Consider the following 19,788-nt stretch of genomic DNA (forward strand, 5'->3'; position numbering starts at 1 on the left):
GGCAGAATGGAATGCACCTTGCTCCACTTAGTGGATGTTATAAAAAATAAGTAAAGTTAGCAGCTGTGACTCAAGATATACACAGTAACACTGGCTCTGCCTCAACCATAAGGTAATACGTACCAAAACACAACAGAATGTTAACATTAACCAACCTCTGAAACCCACAACTGACCTGTGGATAATGAGTCTGCTCTGGAGATAATCCAGTGCCAAAGCCAGCTCACAGATGAAGACTTTCACAGTGCCTTCTTGAAATCGGACATTTTGTTGTATATGATAACGCAGATCCCCTCCAAGAAGTAGATCCACCACCATGAACATGTCCTCCTCATCTTGGAATGAGTACCTGAGAGCGCAAAAATACCACAATGCAGTCAAGTCTTAACTGAGGAGGGATAATGTTCAAAGAAAAAGTGATCAACTCCGTAAGACCTTAATTATTATAATACTACATCGTTGTATAGGATTTTGTCGCTTTCACTTGTATGTTTGGACTATACTAAATTTACAGAAACTTATAGTGTGTCTACAGTGCAATTAGACACACATGACAAACCAGATCAAAGTCCATGTTTGATACCACATGTAAATTCATAGTGTTAATACTAATCAGATTAGGGATAGGTACTGATTATTGATGAAGACTTTATCTCTCTATAAATATATCTAAATATCTCCATACATCTTAGTACATCTTTATATATGTATTTCTGAAAATGGAATTGGTTCACAGCTATCATTATTTCTAAATAAAAAAGCAATATTCAAGGTCAATAATCCAGTGCTTACAAGCAACCATAAATTAACAAATCAGCCAAATGCAGCCACAACCATCAGAAGGAAGGGGAGACAGCAAAGAAGGTGATTTTGTTTTCAAGCTTCCATCAAGTTCTTTTAGGGAAAAAGGGGAAATATTTTCAACAAATTGTAAAGACCCTGACAATACTGTTATTTTTCAAAGTGTGTTCTTAAATTTCAACAAGGCACAATGCACACTGGTATGTGTAATTATGGGCTGAATTATACACACTTCTATTTACATTTCTGTGGCAGTTTCGTGACTGGATTGACCTGGGCACATCTGCTTGGTTATCCAACTAAGCCCAGAGACAGACAGAAGTGGCAGCAATTCAGACTGAGTAAATAGTGGCACAAGAATAGAGAGTCCCACATAACTGTGCTGGGTATATACATGAAAAACAAACTAGCTACTTATTACAGATGCTCTCAAAGGTGATACTTTAAAAGGCAACAACATGCCACTTTTTTTTCTTAAACACAAGGTGCAATCCAATTTTAAACAAAGGAGATGTCAGCCTCAGGGAATGAAAGCTGCCCTTGTTCTAATATTGACTTCCCCTGTAGTTCTGAACATGTGATCTAATTATCTGCCTGATTACCCCATCCTTTAAGTTATTACCTACTTCATAGTAGTGTTGTGAGGACAGTTAACAAGCACAGAATAAAGTTGTGTATGAAAAGTATCAAAAAGTAATTTTTCTAGATGAAAAGGTGTTTCAAATGTAAGTAGGATAATTTTTTACATACTACAATGTAGATATTTCATTGGGAGTAAGGTGCGAGTGAACAGCACTTGTTTTGCTTAGGATCAGGTCATCAGCGGTCTTTAAGGACAGGAAAGGAAATTCACATGAAAAAATTCTTCACGTTTGATTGAATATAGTTAAATGTTTTGGTAGTTGCAGATTTATTTTCTCCAGTAGTTCCTAAGGAGCTCAGGAAATATTTTTTTTTCCCTTAACAACCTGTGCTTTTCCATTTGGCATACATGGACCCGTTTTTCCAATTTCCCCTGCCATTTGCCTCTAACCATGCACAGCCACATCAGTCTGTGCTCCCAAATCGTGGGATTTGACACCGGCTTATCTTTATTAGTGCACTTTTTAGTTTTTGCAACAGCATTAATGCTGGAGGCAGCAGAACTTCTGTATGGCTTTTGTTAATGAACTGCTGCTTACCAGTTAATGGTAGGAGTATAAACACACAGTGCATTGATTTTATATAGCTCCTACACCAATAACCACCTTTTCTTGAAAAGCTCAACCTCTTTCTTCCTAACTTGGTTCCTGTTCAGGAACAGCAATTGCAGGGAAAAAGTCGTGCTCAGTCACTGTTACAGTCACCCAGGGATGAAGCTTTATATGGAGAATTTTGTTGTTAAATTTTAGCAAGTCTCGATCCAGCATGCATGCACTAAGATTTTCCAAAAGTTTATAACTTGGACATATTGGCACAGAGATGGTAAAAGGCACAAAGGCCTCAACCTGCCAAATGTCAAGTCCTTGCTCCAAAACGTGATGGTGTTAAGACTTTCTCATCAAACCAGTTAAAAAAAAAATTATAAATGCACAAACCAATGTGTTGGTCCCTCAGCCTTATTCTCAGAACCTGCTGGACCATTTTTCCTCAAAAATTCCACCAGAGACAGACACCCAAGCATGAGGAGTTTTACCTCAAACTTTTTTTGTTTGATAAAGTTAAAAGTAACTGCAAGAAGAGTTTTAGAATGGAAGCATCAGGCAACCTGAATTACCTGTTCTGCTGGCAGCTCTGCCTACAATTCTGTGAGTCAAAATAATCAATACTTCCCAGACTCTGAGCAGCCAGTGCTCACAGCAGGCTCTTGAATATAAAAATGAAAAATGGCTGCTTTTCTGCCAAGAGATTCCCCCAGGACTCAGCATAGCAAATGGGATATTAAATCTGGTTCTGTTTTTGCTTAAAAGCAAAACAGATTGCAAACTTCAGGCAACCAAAGCAGCAGGCAGAGCTGTGTAAATTATCACACTGGAAGGCTTACATCCCTGTAAGACTAAGTCATAAAAAACTTGGTAACACTCATGCATCTCAGAGTGGCTCATCACTGTCTTCTTTTTAAAAAGAAAATTAAGGTTTCTCCAGAAAATATAGTGCTTGCAAGATGCTCCAGGTGAATTTATCTCAGTATTGGCCACAGAACTATGTACAGAACAAGCAGTAGCAGCGCAAATACCCATCCACCCACCCAAGCTGTTTTGATGGCACTGCCTCTCTGGAAAGGAAATCTGAGTCCTTGGCTCTCCTGGGACTCCCAATGATGGTTCCATTTAGGGTAGCTTTGCAGTGTATCAATTTGTCCACTGGCAATCTGAAATTATTGCAATACCTGAAATGTGACTCAGATTGGCTTTCTGGAGGACTACAAGCCGAATTTTAGAATGGAAGTGTCAGGCAACGTGAACAGCACTCTCAAGCAACAGATGAATTGCTTACTCCATTTCTCTCTTACAAACAGAGCTCTCTCTTAACAGCTACCAGCAGTACCCTGAAGTTCCATGCAGTGTTCTTCAGTCTGCACAGGACAAACTGGGCATCAAAGATAAAAAGGAGCCACTGGCTCCTCACTAACCCATCAGCCACAAAAATCGTCTTTCCACCCGCTTATCTTGAGAGTACTACAGGCAGCAGCACCCACAGCCTCAAAGTTTATTTAGTCTGGGAAGTTTGGGATATTTCACTTGTGCATGTCCACATTAGTTAATCTCTCTCCAAATCCTCAATAAAATTCCCGGGGCATTATAAAGTGAGGTCAGTGCTGCCATATTTTACTTATCTGACAGAATTAACTTAAAGAACATGTCCAGGAGATGAATCACAATTATCTGCATCTCCTTTTTTTTGCTATTCAGCACATAATCTAAAGTAGGTAAATCTTGCAGAATTTGGGTCATGTGGGCTGGAACACTGTGTGTAATTCAACAATCACATAATAATTTTTAATGGCATGTGGGACCTATGAGGCATTCTCTAGAACCTATGTTAAGATGCCTGAGAGCCACCAGCCATCACACGAGGAATGTCTACATTTCTCTCCCCTGATCTGTATCCTTTAGCTCATATGCTAGAGGCTTGTGCTTTTAGATTAGCAGCTGTAAGGGTTCAAATCCTGTTTTCAGGCCAGGCAGGGTGGGTTATATATGTCCCAATTTCACTATTGTACTCAGTAGTAGTAAGAACAGCAACAATTCAAATGCTTCTACTCTCCTAGGGAGAGGGGGGAGGAGATTAAGCTATGCACCAGAGGTAGTAGCTATCAATTGTCCCTCTAATTTTCCCATCCATGTGAGGAATAAATTTTGTTATGTGCACTAAGGCATGTAAGGATGTGCACCACCAATAGAAACATATGCTGCCAGTTGTGGGCGCTCTGCTAATCAGCTGTGAAGTACCTGAAGCTCTCCTGGGCAGCCACTCAAACACACTGTTTACAGGGAACACTGATGGTTACCCAGTTTCCACCAAGGGCAAATGAAGAGGCCAACAGGCTGTAGGAGGTGGCCTCATGTCCCATCCAGGCAACATAGTCAAGGGAAGAGACAGCAAGCTGATTTGACAGACGGCAGCTCAGGTAGTGGAGCTGGTCTTACTGAATAGTACAGCCTAGATCTGCTGTGTATTTGTGGACACGCATACCTATCCTAGATTAAGAGTAGAACCATAAACTCACCTTTATTTTGGGAAGCATGGCCTACAGCTCTTTCCTACAGCCCCATGCAGGATGCAATAAGCATTTGCTTCTTTCCAGTAGCCAGGAATTGATACCAACCAATCTATATCACCAAATAAAATGTTTCCACTTATGAAATTTATTCTGGAGAACTTTACTGTTGTTATTCTGTGCATACTCTAGGAAGCATAGGAAATCATCCAAAAACCCATAAAAAGACTACTGTTGATCACTGCACACTGGGGCAGCTGTAACAAGTCACCAATGCAGTTACTTCAGTGGTGCTAGGTGAAGAGTGGCTGCACAGTCCTCAAATACACCCATATACCTCAGAAGCCAGAGGGGACATAAGGGATGCCATTCTCTGCAAAAGGATGTCAGGCCCCTGGTGGTTGGTCTACTGAACACACAGTCTGGCACTAGCAACGTGGCCTGAGCTCTTGGCTTCACTCTGCGAATTATGATGGGCTACCATGTGTCCTCCTACGTAGATGCAAGGAATCAGACCAATGTCAGGAATATGACACAGCATAAAACCACAAGGCAGTATACACAGCTGCACTCAAAATCACAATTGCCACAAGGAAGGTCTGGGTTTCCAAAAGAATGACTAATTCACATGCATTTGCTGAGGCTGATTCCCAAGTGCTTATTAAATAGCGCAGTACCACTTGCTCAGATAGTTAGGGGATGCAAATGCTATTCAATGCTCCAGTTTAAGTAGCTGCACTGGCCCCCTTCATTTATCGCATGTCATTTCCCAAGTATCCCAACAAGACAACTCCACTGATCAACTGTGAGCAGCATCATGCAATTGGCTAGTCATGTTGTCATCTCATAGATTTGATATATAGAGTAGCAAACTTCACCAAAAACAAGCATCCAAAATAGTCCAATGAAAAATCACGAGGAGTCCTGTGGCACCTGAAGGGTAACAGCTTTATCTGGGCACAAGTTTTCTTATGTAAAAAACATGTATGCCCAAACAAACATGTTAGTCTTTAAGGCACCACAGGACTCCTTGTTGTTTTTAAAGATATGCCTACCCCTCTGGGACTTGCACCAATAAAAAAATGTTGTTCAGGGATCACAAACAAAGCTTCGCCATCACATTTTGGGGATGTGGTCACAAGAGAGCTGGAGAAATGGGCAACTGAGAGATTTTGCTTCAGAGTGGTCTATGCATAAACATTTTTCATTTGGAGCTACCTAGATGTCCACTGCTGAATTCTGCTATGAATTCTCAACACATCAAAATTAATACATTTCCCCTGCTTTAGCACTGAAATTACAGATCTCAGAGGATTTCAATAGGAAATCATAAATGGATTCAGAGTCATTCCGAAGATTTTTGATCTTCTGGGGGTTTTGAGTTTTTAACTCACAACTCCAGGTAAACAGGCATGATTCCTATGGTTTTGGGCTTCATTTTGAATGTTTTACCCCATTCGAAAATTACCTTTAGATCTAATATCCTGCAGGAACCTTCTAGTTATTTATCCATGGAGTCTATTAAGTTGCTATGCAAGTAATGGAAAGTCACATGATAGTTAAGTCTCTGACCATTGGAAATATTACTGATGTCCTAATAAAATTATTGTCTGGCTTCAAGAGTAACAGAGCCTTACTTCATCCTTCATTTCACTTTGCTGCTGTAGGAAAACATGCTGAACTAAATGAAGATGGAGGGATTAAAGTGTCTTTTATCATTGTGTTGATCAATCTCAGTGCTGATGGCTGAAAAGAGGCTGTGAAGATTGCATTGATCAAGTATGCTTAAAAGAAAGACTTTTATGCACACATTTCCCAAAGAGAGATCTGAGTTTCTGCAATAAAATATGAATTGTGGTGTTTTTATTATTTTTTTCTGTCACTAAATTCACTGAACAAAGGCTTTAATTTTTGCTGACTAGCATTAATTTAGCAAATATCAATAAGATTGTAAGGCTGGCTTTTGATGGCACAGATGAAATCACAAAATAGCAACAGGGAGGCAGTGGGAGTAAAGGGAGGGACAAAGGAGAAGGGGACCAACATTAAGATTGATCTCTCAGGGTACTTAGTGGGTGATGTATGCTTCCCCCCGACTCTTGAATATTAGATTTCTGGCTATTTGCGGCCAAGGCAGAGCCAGTTTGAATAACATCCAATCCTTTCACCTTTCAATCACATTACTGCAGGAAGTTGACCGTACATTGAAGGACAGCTATGTTTCTTTATCCCACTACAGGGCTGGTGCTTGTTTAATAGCTTGAGAGGCCCAATTCTGTATAGTTGAAGTCAGTGAAAGTTATGGATGCGCTGCACTGCTCAGGATCAAGCTTCATTTACTGAAAACTGGTGCTGTACACACGCCACAGAGGAAGCATATCATGTCAATTTGCTAAAGACTATATTCAGTCTTTGTATGTCTGGGAGGTCAGTGATTGTCTAACCCACCTGGTGTCTACTAAAGACCTTTGGCACAAAAGGTCACTGTTTCAAAGCTGAAAAAAAGCTCAGGGCAAAATCTACTGCATTTGTACTCTGCTGGGCAAGACATGGCAGCCTCCGTTGTAAGAGGAATAAAACTGGGCACCTGCTGCCTGAGCCCAGTGGGTAGCCATTCAGCTAAATAAGAGCTGGAAGGTGGCCCTATTATGGGAACACAGGTTGAATCTGAGTTCAACTGTATTTCCAGCTAGAAATGAAAGCTGTTGTTTTTAATCAAGGAGCTGAGTCAATAAAACTGGGCTAGGGGCAGCCAGAGAAACCCCTGGAGACTATCCACAAGGGAAACAAAAATATACAGAACACAAACTCATAGGTTTTTTTGTAAACAAGGATTAAAAAAATAAATGCCTATGTTTTCAGTGCTGCTGAGCAGCTCCAGCAGCTCCCACTGAAGTGTCCAAGAGGTAGGCTCCCAGAGAAGGGAAAAGGTATAAATCAGGGGTCAACAACAATCAGCATGGGTGCCAAGAGTGGTGCAGGGAACGATTTTTATTGGCATGTGAGGTGGGAGCTCAGTTTCTCCTCTCCTTCCCCACGAGACACGCCACCTTTGGATTAACAAAAGAGCAGCTAATGCTACCAATCACCACCTAAATGACAAAGCTCTGCACCTTAATTTATTTGTTAATGGAGCTGTTGTAAGTAGGAGTATTAGTGACTTTAAAAAGTATCACTGGCCCTTGGACCACACATAGAGGTCAAAAGGTCAAATGTTGGCACTTTGCCTTGGAAAGGCTGCTGACCCTGGTATAAATAAAGCCACAATGACTTACCACAAGTTAACCAGGAAGGGATGTTCCAGACCCTGCATTATCTGCAACTCTTTGAACACATTTCTCACTTCATTACGCTCCACACACTTCTGTTTGTTCATATACTTCATGGCATACATTTTCTTGGTGTCATTCTTCTGTACGATGCAGACCTAATTGCGCACACCAAGAGGTTAAGTTGGGCAGAGTAACTGGGAAATGTCTCAAAAGACAATTTGTGCAGCTAAAATGTACCCTTTATGGGTGCCCTATTGCTAACTTCAACAAGATTCATGTTACTAGGTCACAGCCCCATGCACTTAAGACTGAACACCACCCAACACCAGTAAGTGCTGCATTCAGTATCCATACTAAGACGAATCATAGTAAGGTACAGAGTTTGTCACAGCAAACTTGGGGACTTGCCAGTTTATCAAGTAACTGACTAATCTCTGCTTTTTTTACCCAAATTATTTACCCTACATGTCTAACATGCTGCTCCTTTAACCTCCATTTCTACAAGCAGGACAGTAAGATATAAGCTGAGGAAATTCACCGAGTCAGCCTCCCACCCTGGAATGGGGACTTGTGAGTAGTGGGACATCATCACTTATCTATAAGGGCCAGCACAATCCTTCTGGTGTAGCACAACTGATCCATCAAAGCCCTGGGATTTTAGCATATTCCAGACATGGATTTCGTCACGGAAATCATCATAATGTAAAAACCCCACAGCCTTAATATGATGTTTAAATCCCCAAAGTAGGATTTTAAATTCAGATGCTTCTTTCTTTGCTCCCTGCAGTGCTGCTCTCAGAGACTCATACTGCTTTGTCAAGGAGATACCATGCTCAAGCAGGCTTTCATGCACGAGTATCCCTTCAGAGGATGTTTACCCATCTAACATAATGACATTCAGCTGACTGGGTTTATCAGAAACTGCAGTTTATTATCTTGTAACAGAATTTGGGGATTCCAAACGCACAATGAGTCAGCCTGACACCCCTCCTGGATTATTAGGACAAAACAAAAAAGCAGTCACGTAGCAGTTTAAAGACTAACAAAATATTTTTAAAGTGGCACATGACTGTGTTTTTGATTTGTTAGAATACAGATGAACATGGCTGCCACACTGGATGATAAGGAGTTGAAATTCAGGTCAAGTCTCATCAACAAAAAATATTCAACACCTCTGAAATAAGGTTTCCAATTTAAGCCTCTCTGATGTGCCCATTACTTGGGTAGCTACTGTGTCTGTTTGGTATACATTAGTTTTGCTCTTGAGGTGCTTACCTTTCCAAAGCTGCCTTTCCCAATGGCTCGCAAAATTTCAAAGTGGTCGAAGGTTACTGCAGGAAACAATACATGTTCATAAATTCAACATCTGAGCTTCAATCTGATTTTCTAATTTCTCCCCTGAAATGAGGCTGTTAATAAAAATGAAGGATTTCCCAGAGATACACTCCTCTGGTTGCTGATGGACCACTGGGGCCATTAAAAACTGGTTGGCCATTTCCCACCCACTGTAGTTATGCTATTCATGTTATTTCCCATTTGGCTGTCAAGGCAAGTTTCTGAGGCTCTAAATGTTCATTCTTCAGTGTTGCATAAGCTAGAAACTATCAAACAAATGTTTTCACATCACCTTCAACTACTGACGTATGGGAGCCTGATCATGCTTCCACTGAAATCAACTATAAAAAAAAATCCAGGGGATCCACTGCATCAAAATCTACGAACATTGATGGTCACATAAGCAGCACCACTTAGCTCAGGAGCCTAGGCACAGAGGGTTCCTGTTGTGCTTTAGATACTTTTTCTGTTAGAGGACTGAAGAAAGAAAAAAAAAAAACAGCCCCAAAGTTGAGATCTCTTCTATAACCTAGAATCAAGCCTGTCTGGTCTCTGCACAGTGAGGGAAAGCCCAGTCTAGTACATGACCTTCACAGAATGTGAACTATAGTCCAGAAAAGGAAACCATTTCATTCTTCCTTGGGATCTCTGAATAGAGTTGTGTTCCTAGGATGTGCTTTCTCCACTGTGAATGATAGGCAAGTGATGCTCATTCAAACTAACTGCAATGATCTATTCACATCAAGCACTTGTGATCAACCATTGTGTTAGGCTGTGTCCCAACTGAAGCAAGAAAAGGATCTGCGGATGAACAGTTTTGGTTCAAACCTATCATGCATGACCTTCAGCTGGAATTTGAGGGTGATCAGCAGGCAAGACGGGCACTATAACTGTAATTTTTAAGTTTCAGGGTTTGAATTTAGTCAGTGCTAGGTTGAGACCAACATGAAACAGAAGTCCCACAGCACTACAGCATATATAGCCATTATCTAGAAAGATAACTGGGACTTCATTCCTCATACCAGTCACTGATTTAAAGGCACTTAAATCTCAGTAGGTAGCTGATAAGAGGCACCAAATCAGGGCTACTGGTAGATTTCTAATAACACATTAGCCTTAATTACTGTGACCCTCGAACCATCAGGCACTGCCAAAGTGATGGGACTGAAATCACAGCATTAATTTGTGTTGTCCATTGCTTCATTTCCAGTCAATTAGTGAGTAGATGGGAGGGGGCCATGTGTCTCACCTGCCTTGCTGAAAACCTAGCCTGAGTGGAACAATACAAGTCAGTGAGAATGTCCATGATGGATTCAAAGTGACAGAGAGCGAGACACTACATCACTTGTTTATGCCAGCTATTTCCTGTGTTCCAGTCACACCACTAGCTGCACAAGCTGGATGCATTCTAAATTGTTCATGACTTCAAAAAAAATAAGAACACTTCAGCACTGGGGCCAGACAATAGGTTTCTTTTTTAAAGTGTTACTTTCAGGATATATTGTATTGTGAGTTGGGTTTTCACAACAGCCAGGGATAGATATGAACATCCTTTCTTTATACTGAACAAGGACAACATAGGCAGCAGGGGACTGTGGCCTGTAAGGGAGATAAGCCCTTCTGGAACACTCAAACCACAAACCTTTTCTACTTTGCCAAGTAAGTGGCTCTTGTGGAAGGCTTTCTACTATTTAAAAAGTACCTCCTCACCACGTTTGAGCAGGCAAGTTCCATGGTACTCAACCATGCAGCTTCCAGGCTGTGAGGTGAAGAGACAGGAGGCTGGGTTGCTGAAGCTGCCCCTCCTCCTGGGTCAACAGGTCTGGGCGTAATGGAAGTGTTATCAGATTGCACACTGGGTTCTGGACTGTGTAAAAGTCATGCACAATAATAGGTTGGCAGTGGTAAGGAGCATTTCACATTATTTATCAGTGATTGTGCTTGGTGCAGTACAAAAAGTGATGAGAATGTAGTGTCAGTTTTAGACCTGTTACATTTATATAATGTTGATATTACATTAGTCCCATGAGGCTTGGTCAAGGTCAGAATCCTGTTGCACTCAGTGCTGTACCAATCCAAAAAACAAGAGATGTGCCTTCTCCCACACAAGCCCCAGAAACTCCAAGTCCTGTGCTAATCACTAGATCAATAAACACAAAACTTGCCAAGCTGTGAAGCACACAAAATGAATGTCCTAGTAAAAGTCTTTCAAACTACCATTTTAGTTTATTCCTCAGTTCACCAGCACCTTTCATCTTTAAATGTCTTGGCATCTGGCCCTGAGTATCAACACTGACTGATGTTGATGCAAATGACAGACTTGCAGAACCAAAGGATACATTATTAATGATATCTAAGTCAATGTACTGAATGAGCTGTTTCAAGAGATAGAAAGAAACAGGTTTCTCTTGAATTAGTCCATTAGTTAAACAGAACAAAACACAAACAAATCAGGCCCCCTGCTCTCCATCCTTCCCACTTGCTCAATAAAAACAATCTTGTTTTAAAAGAACTCCAACCAGAAACCTTTCAGTTGTTTGACTCTTTATCATCTTCCTCCACAGAGAGCTGATGTTTTTTGAAAGATGATGCTCCAGGAACATAACATTTGTTCCGAATACAAATAGTACCTGATTTCAGGCCTCTCTTCAATAGTAACTGAACAGTAATTTTTAATTATCTTCACTATGGGCTTCCTCCATTATAGAACACATTCTCCCAGTCAATTCCTTTCCTCTCTAGCTCTCTGCTCACTTCTTGCCCACTCCCACCAACAGGCCTTTCCAAATCTGCCCAGAGAATATGGGAGTGACCACTAGAGGTATCATTAATTATCCAGCCAGCCATTTCTAATTCTTCCTAGGGTGTAGGGTTGGATATCAGGCCATTGTTTACTAACCACATAATCTGTGTCAATGCTGTTAACTGGTGAATCATTCATCCTTAAATCAACTATAGAATGAGTTTTTGCCCTGAATCCTGTGCTCATTCTTCTTCATCTTTAAATTGATTTGCTTGGGGTTATTCTACATCATCATGATCTCCTTCATGAAACTGCTTTCAGTGTATCTATTTTTTGATTTGGTCATTCTTTGGACTGAACCTTTCAAGAGTGACTTTCAAAATCAGGCACATGGAAAAATGCATGCATGACTGTGCACCTTACTTGTGCTGGCAATGGCATCAGGCACACTTAGGGGTCCATTTTCTTACTCAGATACTCAATCTATGTATGCCATTGGAACCATTGCAGAGCCCAGTAGCCATGTAATACAATAGGCATTTTAATGTGCTGTGTATTGCAAAAAATGATATGGACATCACATTTTGTAAACCAGCATAACTGCCATGCCTCACCTAGATGTTTATGGCAAGAGAATCCTGAATGCTAGATGGGATTTGAGGACTAGTTAAATGGCAAGGATTCACAACTCATAGTCCATGAAATATTTACTGGTCACCCACAGATATCTGGCAGGTGTGTGATGCTGGCTTTCATTGTTTGCAGCTGCTATTTAACACTAAACGAGTCTTAAACATATGCAAAATGCCTTCCTGACATTACTTTGTCCAAGTCAATAAATGCCATAGCTGAGACAAGCATTGGAGAATTGGAAATAGGGAATAGACAGCCCATAAGGTCAGAAATGAGAGTGAAAGTATCTATGTAGTGGGGCAGAGTGGGCACCCACTACCCTAGGAGGGAGGAACTCCCCCAGGAGCCATTTTGTGGCTGAGCCTGACCCCTCCCAGTCACCTGACCAGAAGTCAGGAGGCAGAGCCAGGACTATAAAGCCCAGCCTGAGGGCTCAGTAGGGTACTAGCCTATAGGGGAGCCTGAGGTCTGTTCTAGGCTCCCAGACTGGTGTAGCCCTTCTAGACTCTAGCTGACTCTAGAGAGACCACCTGGACACCCAGGTATGTGCTGAGGGGGAGACTGGGCGTGGTCCAGGGAATAGTGAGGACTGTTAAAAGGTCTGAGGGTCAGCATGTTGCAGTCTAGAGTCCCCACTGACCTGCACAGCAGACAGCTCTGCTGCAACTGGGGCTGGTGTTTGTTTGCTGTCCCACCCTGCACCAGGGCTTGGGTGCTTCAGGGAACTACGTTGTTGGCCCCCTGCTCTGAGCTAGGGCCCTCCTGAACTGCGTGAACTGGTTTGCCACCTATCCTGAGCTAGGCCTGGGGCTTCCCTGAAACTGTTTATTTGCCCTACCCTGAACCATGGTCTTGGGCCTTCCTGGCACTGGGTGTTGTTTGCTTCCCTACCCTGAGCTAGGGCCCAGGCACACTGAGAGCATGTGTGCACTGTCCTGACCTAGGGCTAGGCCTGACCAGAGTTAATTTCTCCAGCACCTGCCTAAAGCAAGGCTGGGCTCCCAAACTGTTGCTTCTCACCCAATTGAGGCAAGGTAGGAATCAATGAACTATTGACTTAGGAGTTTTCATGGTACCCATGGCAGTGGGGCAGAGTGGCCACTCACTGACCTGGAGGGAAGCCTAGTCGGCTACAGTCAATAAGACATTGCCTTTATTAAGGCAAGGGCCACATGATGAAAGAGTTTGAGAACCTCTGTTATAAGACTCTCTTAACTATAGTTGCGATGTGTGCTACACAGCTCTCTGAAGGGACAGATTCTGCCACTCCCTGGATCCAGCTAGAAGTTTCTTCCTAAGACAGAATGCAGTGGTGGTGACTTGTAGATGCTCTATGCTCCACACAGACTACAATAGTTTAGTATGAGTAGTACTCATGCTGAGTAGTACATTACTCCAGAAACAGAACCATTGAAATGAAGGGATCTACGCACAGAGTACCACTCTGGTGTGTGAGTAAGGGTGACAGAATCTGTCCCTAAATAAGTAGTTAAATACAAGGTATAGGATCTAATTAATTGCCTAGAGTAATTTAGCACACAATTGACATTCAGGGTATGCCAACTGTTTTCCTGTTAACTGGACCCAACTAAATTTGTGGGAGAATATATCTAAGCAATTACCTCATATGCAGATGTAATTAGGACCCAAAACTGTGAGATGCTGAGTTGCTCAGCACCTTCAACCCCTAATGACTTCAAGGAATTTTTTTAGTAGTGCCCAACAGTCACTGGGGCTCTTGACAGCACAAACAGTAGAATATAGTGCCTGCCAAAAAGGCTTACAGCACAGAAGCATTGATGCATAAGGTTAACAAACAGCACAGAGAGGCTGAGAAGAGATGGAACAAAGATTATAGCAATAAGGGCAATCCAAAGCCCCTCATATCTATCACTGACTTCTGTAGGCTGAAGATTAGGTCCTCAGACCTTTTGACCCTTTAAAAATATGAATACAAACAACCTCTTTTAAACACCATTAATAAGCATGAATTAACCCATCAACTAGTAGCTCCTATATTCAGTTCATGTGAAGATGATTTTGAATGGTTGTTTTATACAAACATTAGAGTTATGAAACTCAGGCAAGATGTAAGTATCAAACTATTTGCACTTGGGATTCAGTATTATTGTTATGTATCTGGGTCTTTGGGCAGTACTACCACAATACAATCTGGATCAAGGCAACTTATGCTAGGCACTGCGTAAATAGAAGGGAAGAGATTGTCCCCCTCTCTCCTACCACTGCCCAAGAGTGTAAAAGAACAGATCTCACTGAAAAAAGTTATAGAAGACACTGCCCAGCACAAAAGATACAACTTATTTTAGTTGGGGTGCGGGGGAATAAAAGCACAGGTTTTTACAATCAGATGTTGCGGAAAGACCGGCCCATATAAGAATAATGATTTGAAGAGTGTCCATGCCACAGTCTCCATTACAGTCTACACCCTGGAAGGGGAATTTTAAGTTCATCTTTAGAGATGAAGTGGGATGCGCTGAACTTGACAGAGGCCAGGTGTCCTTGATGCCTACTAGCCAGCTATTTCTGAACCTGTCAATGGCTGACTACAGATTGGCACTTTCTGAAGTCAATGGAATCTGTCGTGGACTCTGATGGACACAAGATCAGGCAATATTTGAATCTGGGCAAATCTCTTATCTCCTTTGTCCTTCACTTTTACAGATGTATAATATCCCATGTAAAGTGCTTTGAGAGCCTTGGACAAATGGTGATGCATGTGCATGTTTATGATGCTGCTGCAGCATCAGATTCCAGTTGTAAACAGGTATATTAAAACTGACTTATACCACAGCATTAATACTTTTGATCTGTTACTACAGTGTGGATTAAAGGTTTGAAAGCTTCCCTGTTCAGCAAAGCATTTACTCACATACCATGAAGTTCAATGGGACTTAAACATACTTCAAATGCGTTCCTGAACAGGGATAGACTTTTAGGACATCCTTAAGTGTTTTCCTGAATTGGGGCCTAAGGTGAGGATTGTCCAGGCAAATGCTAGGATGTTCCCTGCTTCTATGTCTCCCTGCTCCATGTGTTTATGAATAGTTCTAGTGCATTTAACCCTCCAAGATCTGACATTAACAATTGGACATGCTTTTATCTTGTCTACGTATGAAGAGAGTCATTACTAAGAGCATGTTTACACTTCTGGGAAGCTTGACCTCCTCAAGGTTGATCTTCTGGAGTTTGATTTTGTGCACCTAGTAGAGATGGGTGAAATCTAACTGATGTCAGCTATTGAGAGGAGTAAGGGTGGACAAAGGGAGAAACTCTCCTGTAACCCTCCCTTTGTGTAGATCAGGCATGTCCAACCTGCGGCCCACAGGCCGCATGCGGCCCTGGACAGCTAGTAATGCGGCCCCACAAGATCGTAAACTTTTAACATTATTATGTGATTTATATACATTAACTATATTATATATTTTGTACACGGCCCAAGACTATCTTCACTCAATGCGGCCCAGGCAAGCCAAAAGGTTGGACACCCATGGTGTAGATGGCTAGGTAAGCCAATTGCAGATACACAATTCTTAGTCAATTGCCATAGCTAGAATTGACTTAACTTGCTAGTGTAGACCAAACCTAAAATACATATCAAACTCACTGAACTTTGACCCCTAAATAGCATGTGGTAACACCGTCCTACCTGGAAACAGCCACCTCCATTTGCCATATAATGGGGTCTACATATCTAAGATGAATGCCCTGTCAGCTCTCATTCATTACAACCAGCCTCATGCCCAGCAAACACTAATGCTCCTCTCACAGGAAAGCACCTGTTCTGAAATATTAATAGCACCCAGAACAGTCACTTTGTAAAGCGTACTGTATCTCTTACCAATGCATTTAATTTTCAGTTTGTAAAAGTGTCCATCAGCAAAGCCACGTGGCTCTGGCTCTGTTGTACAAGGCATGTCAAATCCAGGGGAAAGGAATACAAGAGACCCAGCTAATGTCATGAGAAGTCTTTGTCACCAACAATCTCTCAGCCATACCGCACCACTCTGAAGGCAAGGGGAAAAGTGAAAATCGTATCCTCTCCTGCTGAGTCAGCACTGGCAGTTTTTTATGACGGAGCCTAGGACTGAGCATTCAAATGTACAGCAATAAGATGTGCAACCTCTAGGAGGGTCTCAAGGGAGTTTGTTTTCCATAATATTTTCCATTTTCACTTTAATGCAAAATAACCAACAGTAGCCAATATCAGGTCATGAAGTCAGACACTTCAGCCCAAGTAGAAGTTAGTATTGATGAGATTACTCAGCATTATTATAAGGCCAGCAGTCCTTATCATAGAATCACAGAACATTAGAACTGAAAGAGACCTCGGAGTCAATGAGTCCAGTCCCATGCCCCCATGACAGGACCAAGCACCGTCTAGACCATCCACAATAGATGCATATCTAACCTGCTCTTAAATAATATCCTCACTGAGTAGTGGGTCTTCCTCTTGCGTCTAATATATTTATAGAATGACTTGCTACCTTCTATCTCTCTAGCTAGTTTGAGCTTGCTTTGTACAAGCTCATTTCCATGCTAAAAATTCAGTCTTAATAATCACTTCTCATATGGCAGCCACTCCATTTCCCTGAAAACCCATCATTCATCTCTTAGTGCATTCTGCTTGAGTGTAGCACAGCAAGGGAGGCCAGCATTCCCCTACTCCCCACTTCCATATGGTGGCAGGGTGAAACAGTTGGAAAGGGCTAAGGCTACTTGCCTGTCATGTGATTCAGCAAGTGGATAGGGGTAGGGGTGAAGATGGACATCAAGGCCCTCATCTGTCTTATTTTGTGAATTTTGTGTTCAAACAGTAGATTATGCTCTGAAACATGGGCCTAAAATAGGCTTGGGGATGGCACTGGCTTCTGCTTAGGTTAGTGAAAGAGTACTCCAGCAGAGTCACCGGCCCTGTATTTTTTGTTTTTCAGCTAAGCTAAGGAATGCTGACCTGAGCTCACAGGACAGCCCATCATCAACCTTCCCCATAACCAGGAGAGGGAGTTTCACAGAGCTCCAACACAGGTCCATGGGTGGTGGAGCAAGAGACTTTGCTACTACACTATGAAGACAAATAAGGGAACTCCAACTACAGCCCTGCAACCAGAGGCTGTACCTGCTAACTCAGTGGAATCAAATGACTGGCAGAGATTGATTGTATACCACTCTGTATAATGCTTCCTGTTTATTCTCTATCCCTTGTTTGAGCACCTGAGCAAGTAGCAAGCACGTTATAGTTTTCTGCCTTCCATTCATGAAGAATATGGAAGGTTATTGTAAGTCTTACCAAAAAGCCCCTATAAATTTCCTTTTGCAATTGATAAATATCAAATAATATTTCATAAGATGCTGAACCAAACTGAAAACTTACAGGGGAAGTCAGTTTTTTAGGATAAATTTTAACGATTGCAATACTTAATCTTTCAGTAGTTGACCAGTATTTTGTCTAGGACAGTAGCTTATATGATGTCACCTATTTTATGTATTGTATTAATGCATCCATATGGAAGCATATAAGGCAGTTAACTGATTCTAGCTGTGCAATAGGAAATAAGTATTTGAAAGGCTGCCTCTATAATCAGAGCAGCACTAAGACATTAGTCCTGAGATAACTGTATGGTCATGTTCTGTAATACCAACTCTGAGCTCTAATTTCATGGTAACAACTGGTACAGTGACCCAGAAAGGCAAAATTATCAAGAACCTACAAAGATGATGCTCATTGGACACCCCTGAAGAAGCCTCCCTTAACCCCAAGGCAGGGAACCCACCCCAACACACACCTGAGTTGTTTTTCCATCACCCTTCAAGCCAGCAGTTCTCATGGGAGTGTTGCTACCTGTTGGGGTAGGTCAGTCTCCAAACCCGCATCCTCAGGCATGCACTAAAAACCTTTTGGTGGTTGAGAAAGCAACTGAAATAACAGCTGGTTAGAAGGCATGAATAGCTTTTGCTTAACCAAGATATTTGGGTGATCACTTATTACAGAAAGGGCGCTGCTCTGGACAGCTGAGTCACATTTAACTCCAAAGGTTAAGTTCAACCATGAACAAATTTATCCCATTAAAAATTGGGGTTACTGACATGTAGCTGGAGGCACTTTGAAATATATGGTCCCTACCTGTATTCCATATGTGAGAGATTCATGTGTACCATGTGACTAAGTCCTGAATTTCTTTCAACCAGGGTCTTGTCTTGTTAGGACAATCTCAGACACAGATGACTTGTCTTTATGTCTGAGAGCCCTTTCCTCCTTAGGCTTAACAGAATTAGACTCCATTCCTAACTCAGTCTCAGAGGGATACTGTTTGCTTGTTAAGGGTGATGTTCGGGGAAACCCAGATCTCACATGGGTTTCATTGCCTTTTCTGTGACGAGTTTTTTGAATCTCAGCTTCCAAACTCATGAGTTCTGGTGGGGAAAGAGAGCCAAAGGCTGCATTTGGCAGAAATGTGAGTATCACCTAGGCAGAAAAGCCAGTGTTAATAATATTCACTCATAAAAAAGGTGTAAGGGCAGGAAACAGTTTGTGAACCCCCAGAATCTGGGCATGATCCCACACTTCTTGGCACTAAAGTCCCTGGGCAGGTGAAAAACCACCATCAACTACCTATGCTTAAGAACCTATCAAATTCATAGACATGAAAAATGTACCATGGAACCTGATCTCCCCTTGTGAAATCCTGTCTTTTTTGTGTACTCTTACCTTATGCTATACAGATTTCACAGGGGATACCATCATTTCTGAAATCAGGGGCCCTGATCCAAAAGAGCTGCAGGGTGGGGAGGTGGGGTGTGTGTCAAGGTTATTTTAGGCTGATGGGGTGTGGTATTGCCACCCTTACTTCTGCAGTGCTGCCTTCAGAGCTGGGTGGCCAGAGTGGTGACTAATGGCCATGGCTCCAACACTGAAAAGTGCTCTGTCAGTAGCAGCAGTGTAAAAGTATGGGTGGCAACTGCACTGCTGCTGCAAGTGACTCTACCTTCAAAGCTGGTCTCCCAGATAGCAGTCACTGCTCTTCAGCTAAAACATTTCTGAAGTCAACACCACCATCCCCAGCAGCAGTGAAGTAGTAAGTGTAGCAGTACTGCAACAACACAAAATAACTTTACAACATCCTCATCCCAGAACTCCTTTTTGGGTTAGGACCCCTACAATTACAGTAACACAATTTCAGATTTAAATAGTGCATTTCATGACTTCAGCTATTTTAAAATCCTATGACCATGAAATTGATCAAAGTGGACCACTGATTCAGTAGGGTTACACTACAAAAACTAGT

At 41.9% G+C, this 19,788-nt stretch overlaps 1 protein-coding gene across 3 annotated transcripts in view; it reads right to left on the reverse strand.

Annotated features, from left to right (window-relative positions):
* Positions 1-19,788, reverse strand: part of STK32A (serine/threonine kinase 32A) — a 64,538-nt gene that overhangs the window by 37,205 nt on the left and 7,545 nt on the right. For all 3 annotated transcript variants that reach the window (XM_075009517.1, XM_075009518.1, XM_075009516.1), the window contains exons 4-6: positions 9,049-9,104; positions 7,777-7,928; positions 176-349 (exon numbers count right to left, since the gene is read on the reverse strand). In XM_075009517.1, the coding sequence (XP_074865618.1) occupies positions 176-349; positions 7,777-7,928; positions 9,049-9,104 (382 nt within the window). The remainder of the gene's footprint in view (positions 1-175; positions 350-7,776; positions 7,929-9,048; positions 9,105-19,788) is intronic.

The sequence above is a fragment of the Carettochelys insculpta genome, chromosome 15, assembly GCF_033958435.1.
Source record: "Carettochelys insculpta isolate YL-2023 chromosome 15, ASM3395843v1, whole genome shotgun sequence".
Taxonomy (NCBI): domain Eukaryota; kingdom Metazoa; phylum Chordata; order Testudines; family Carettochelyidae; genus Carettochelys; species Carettochelys insculpta.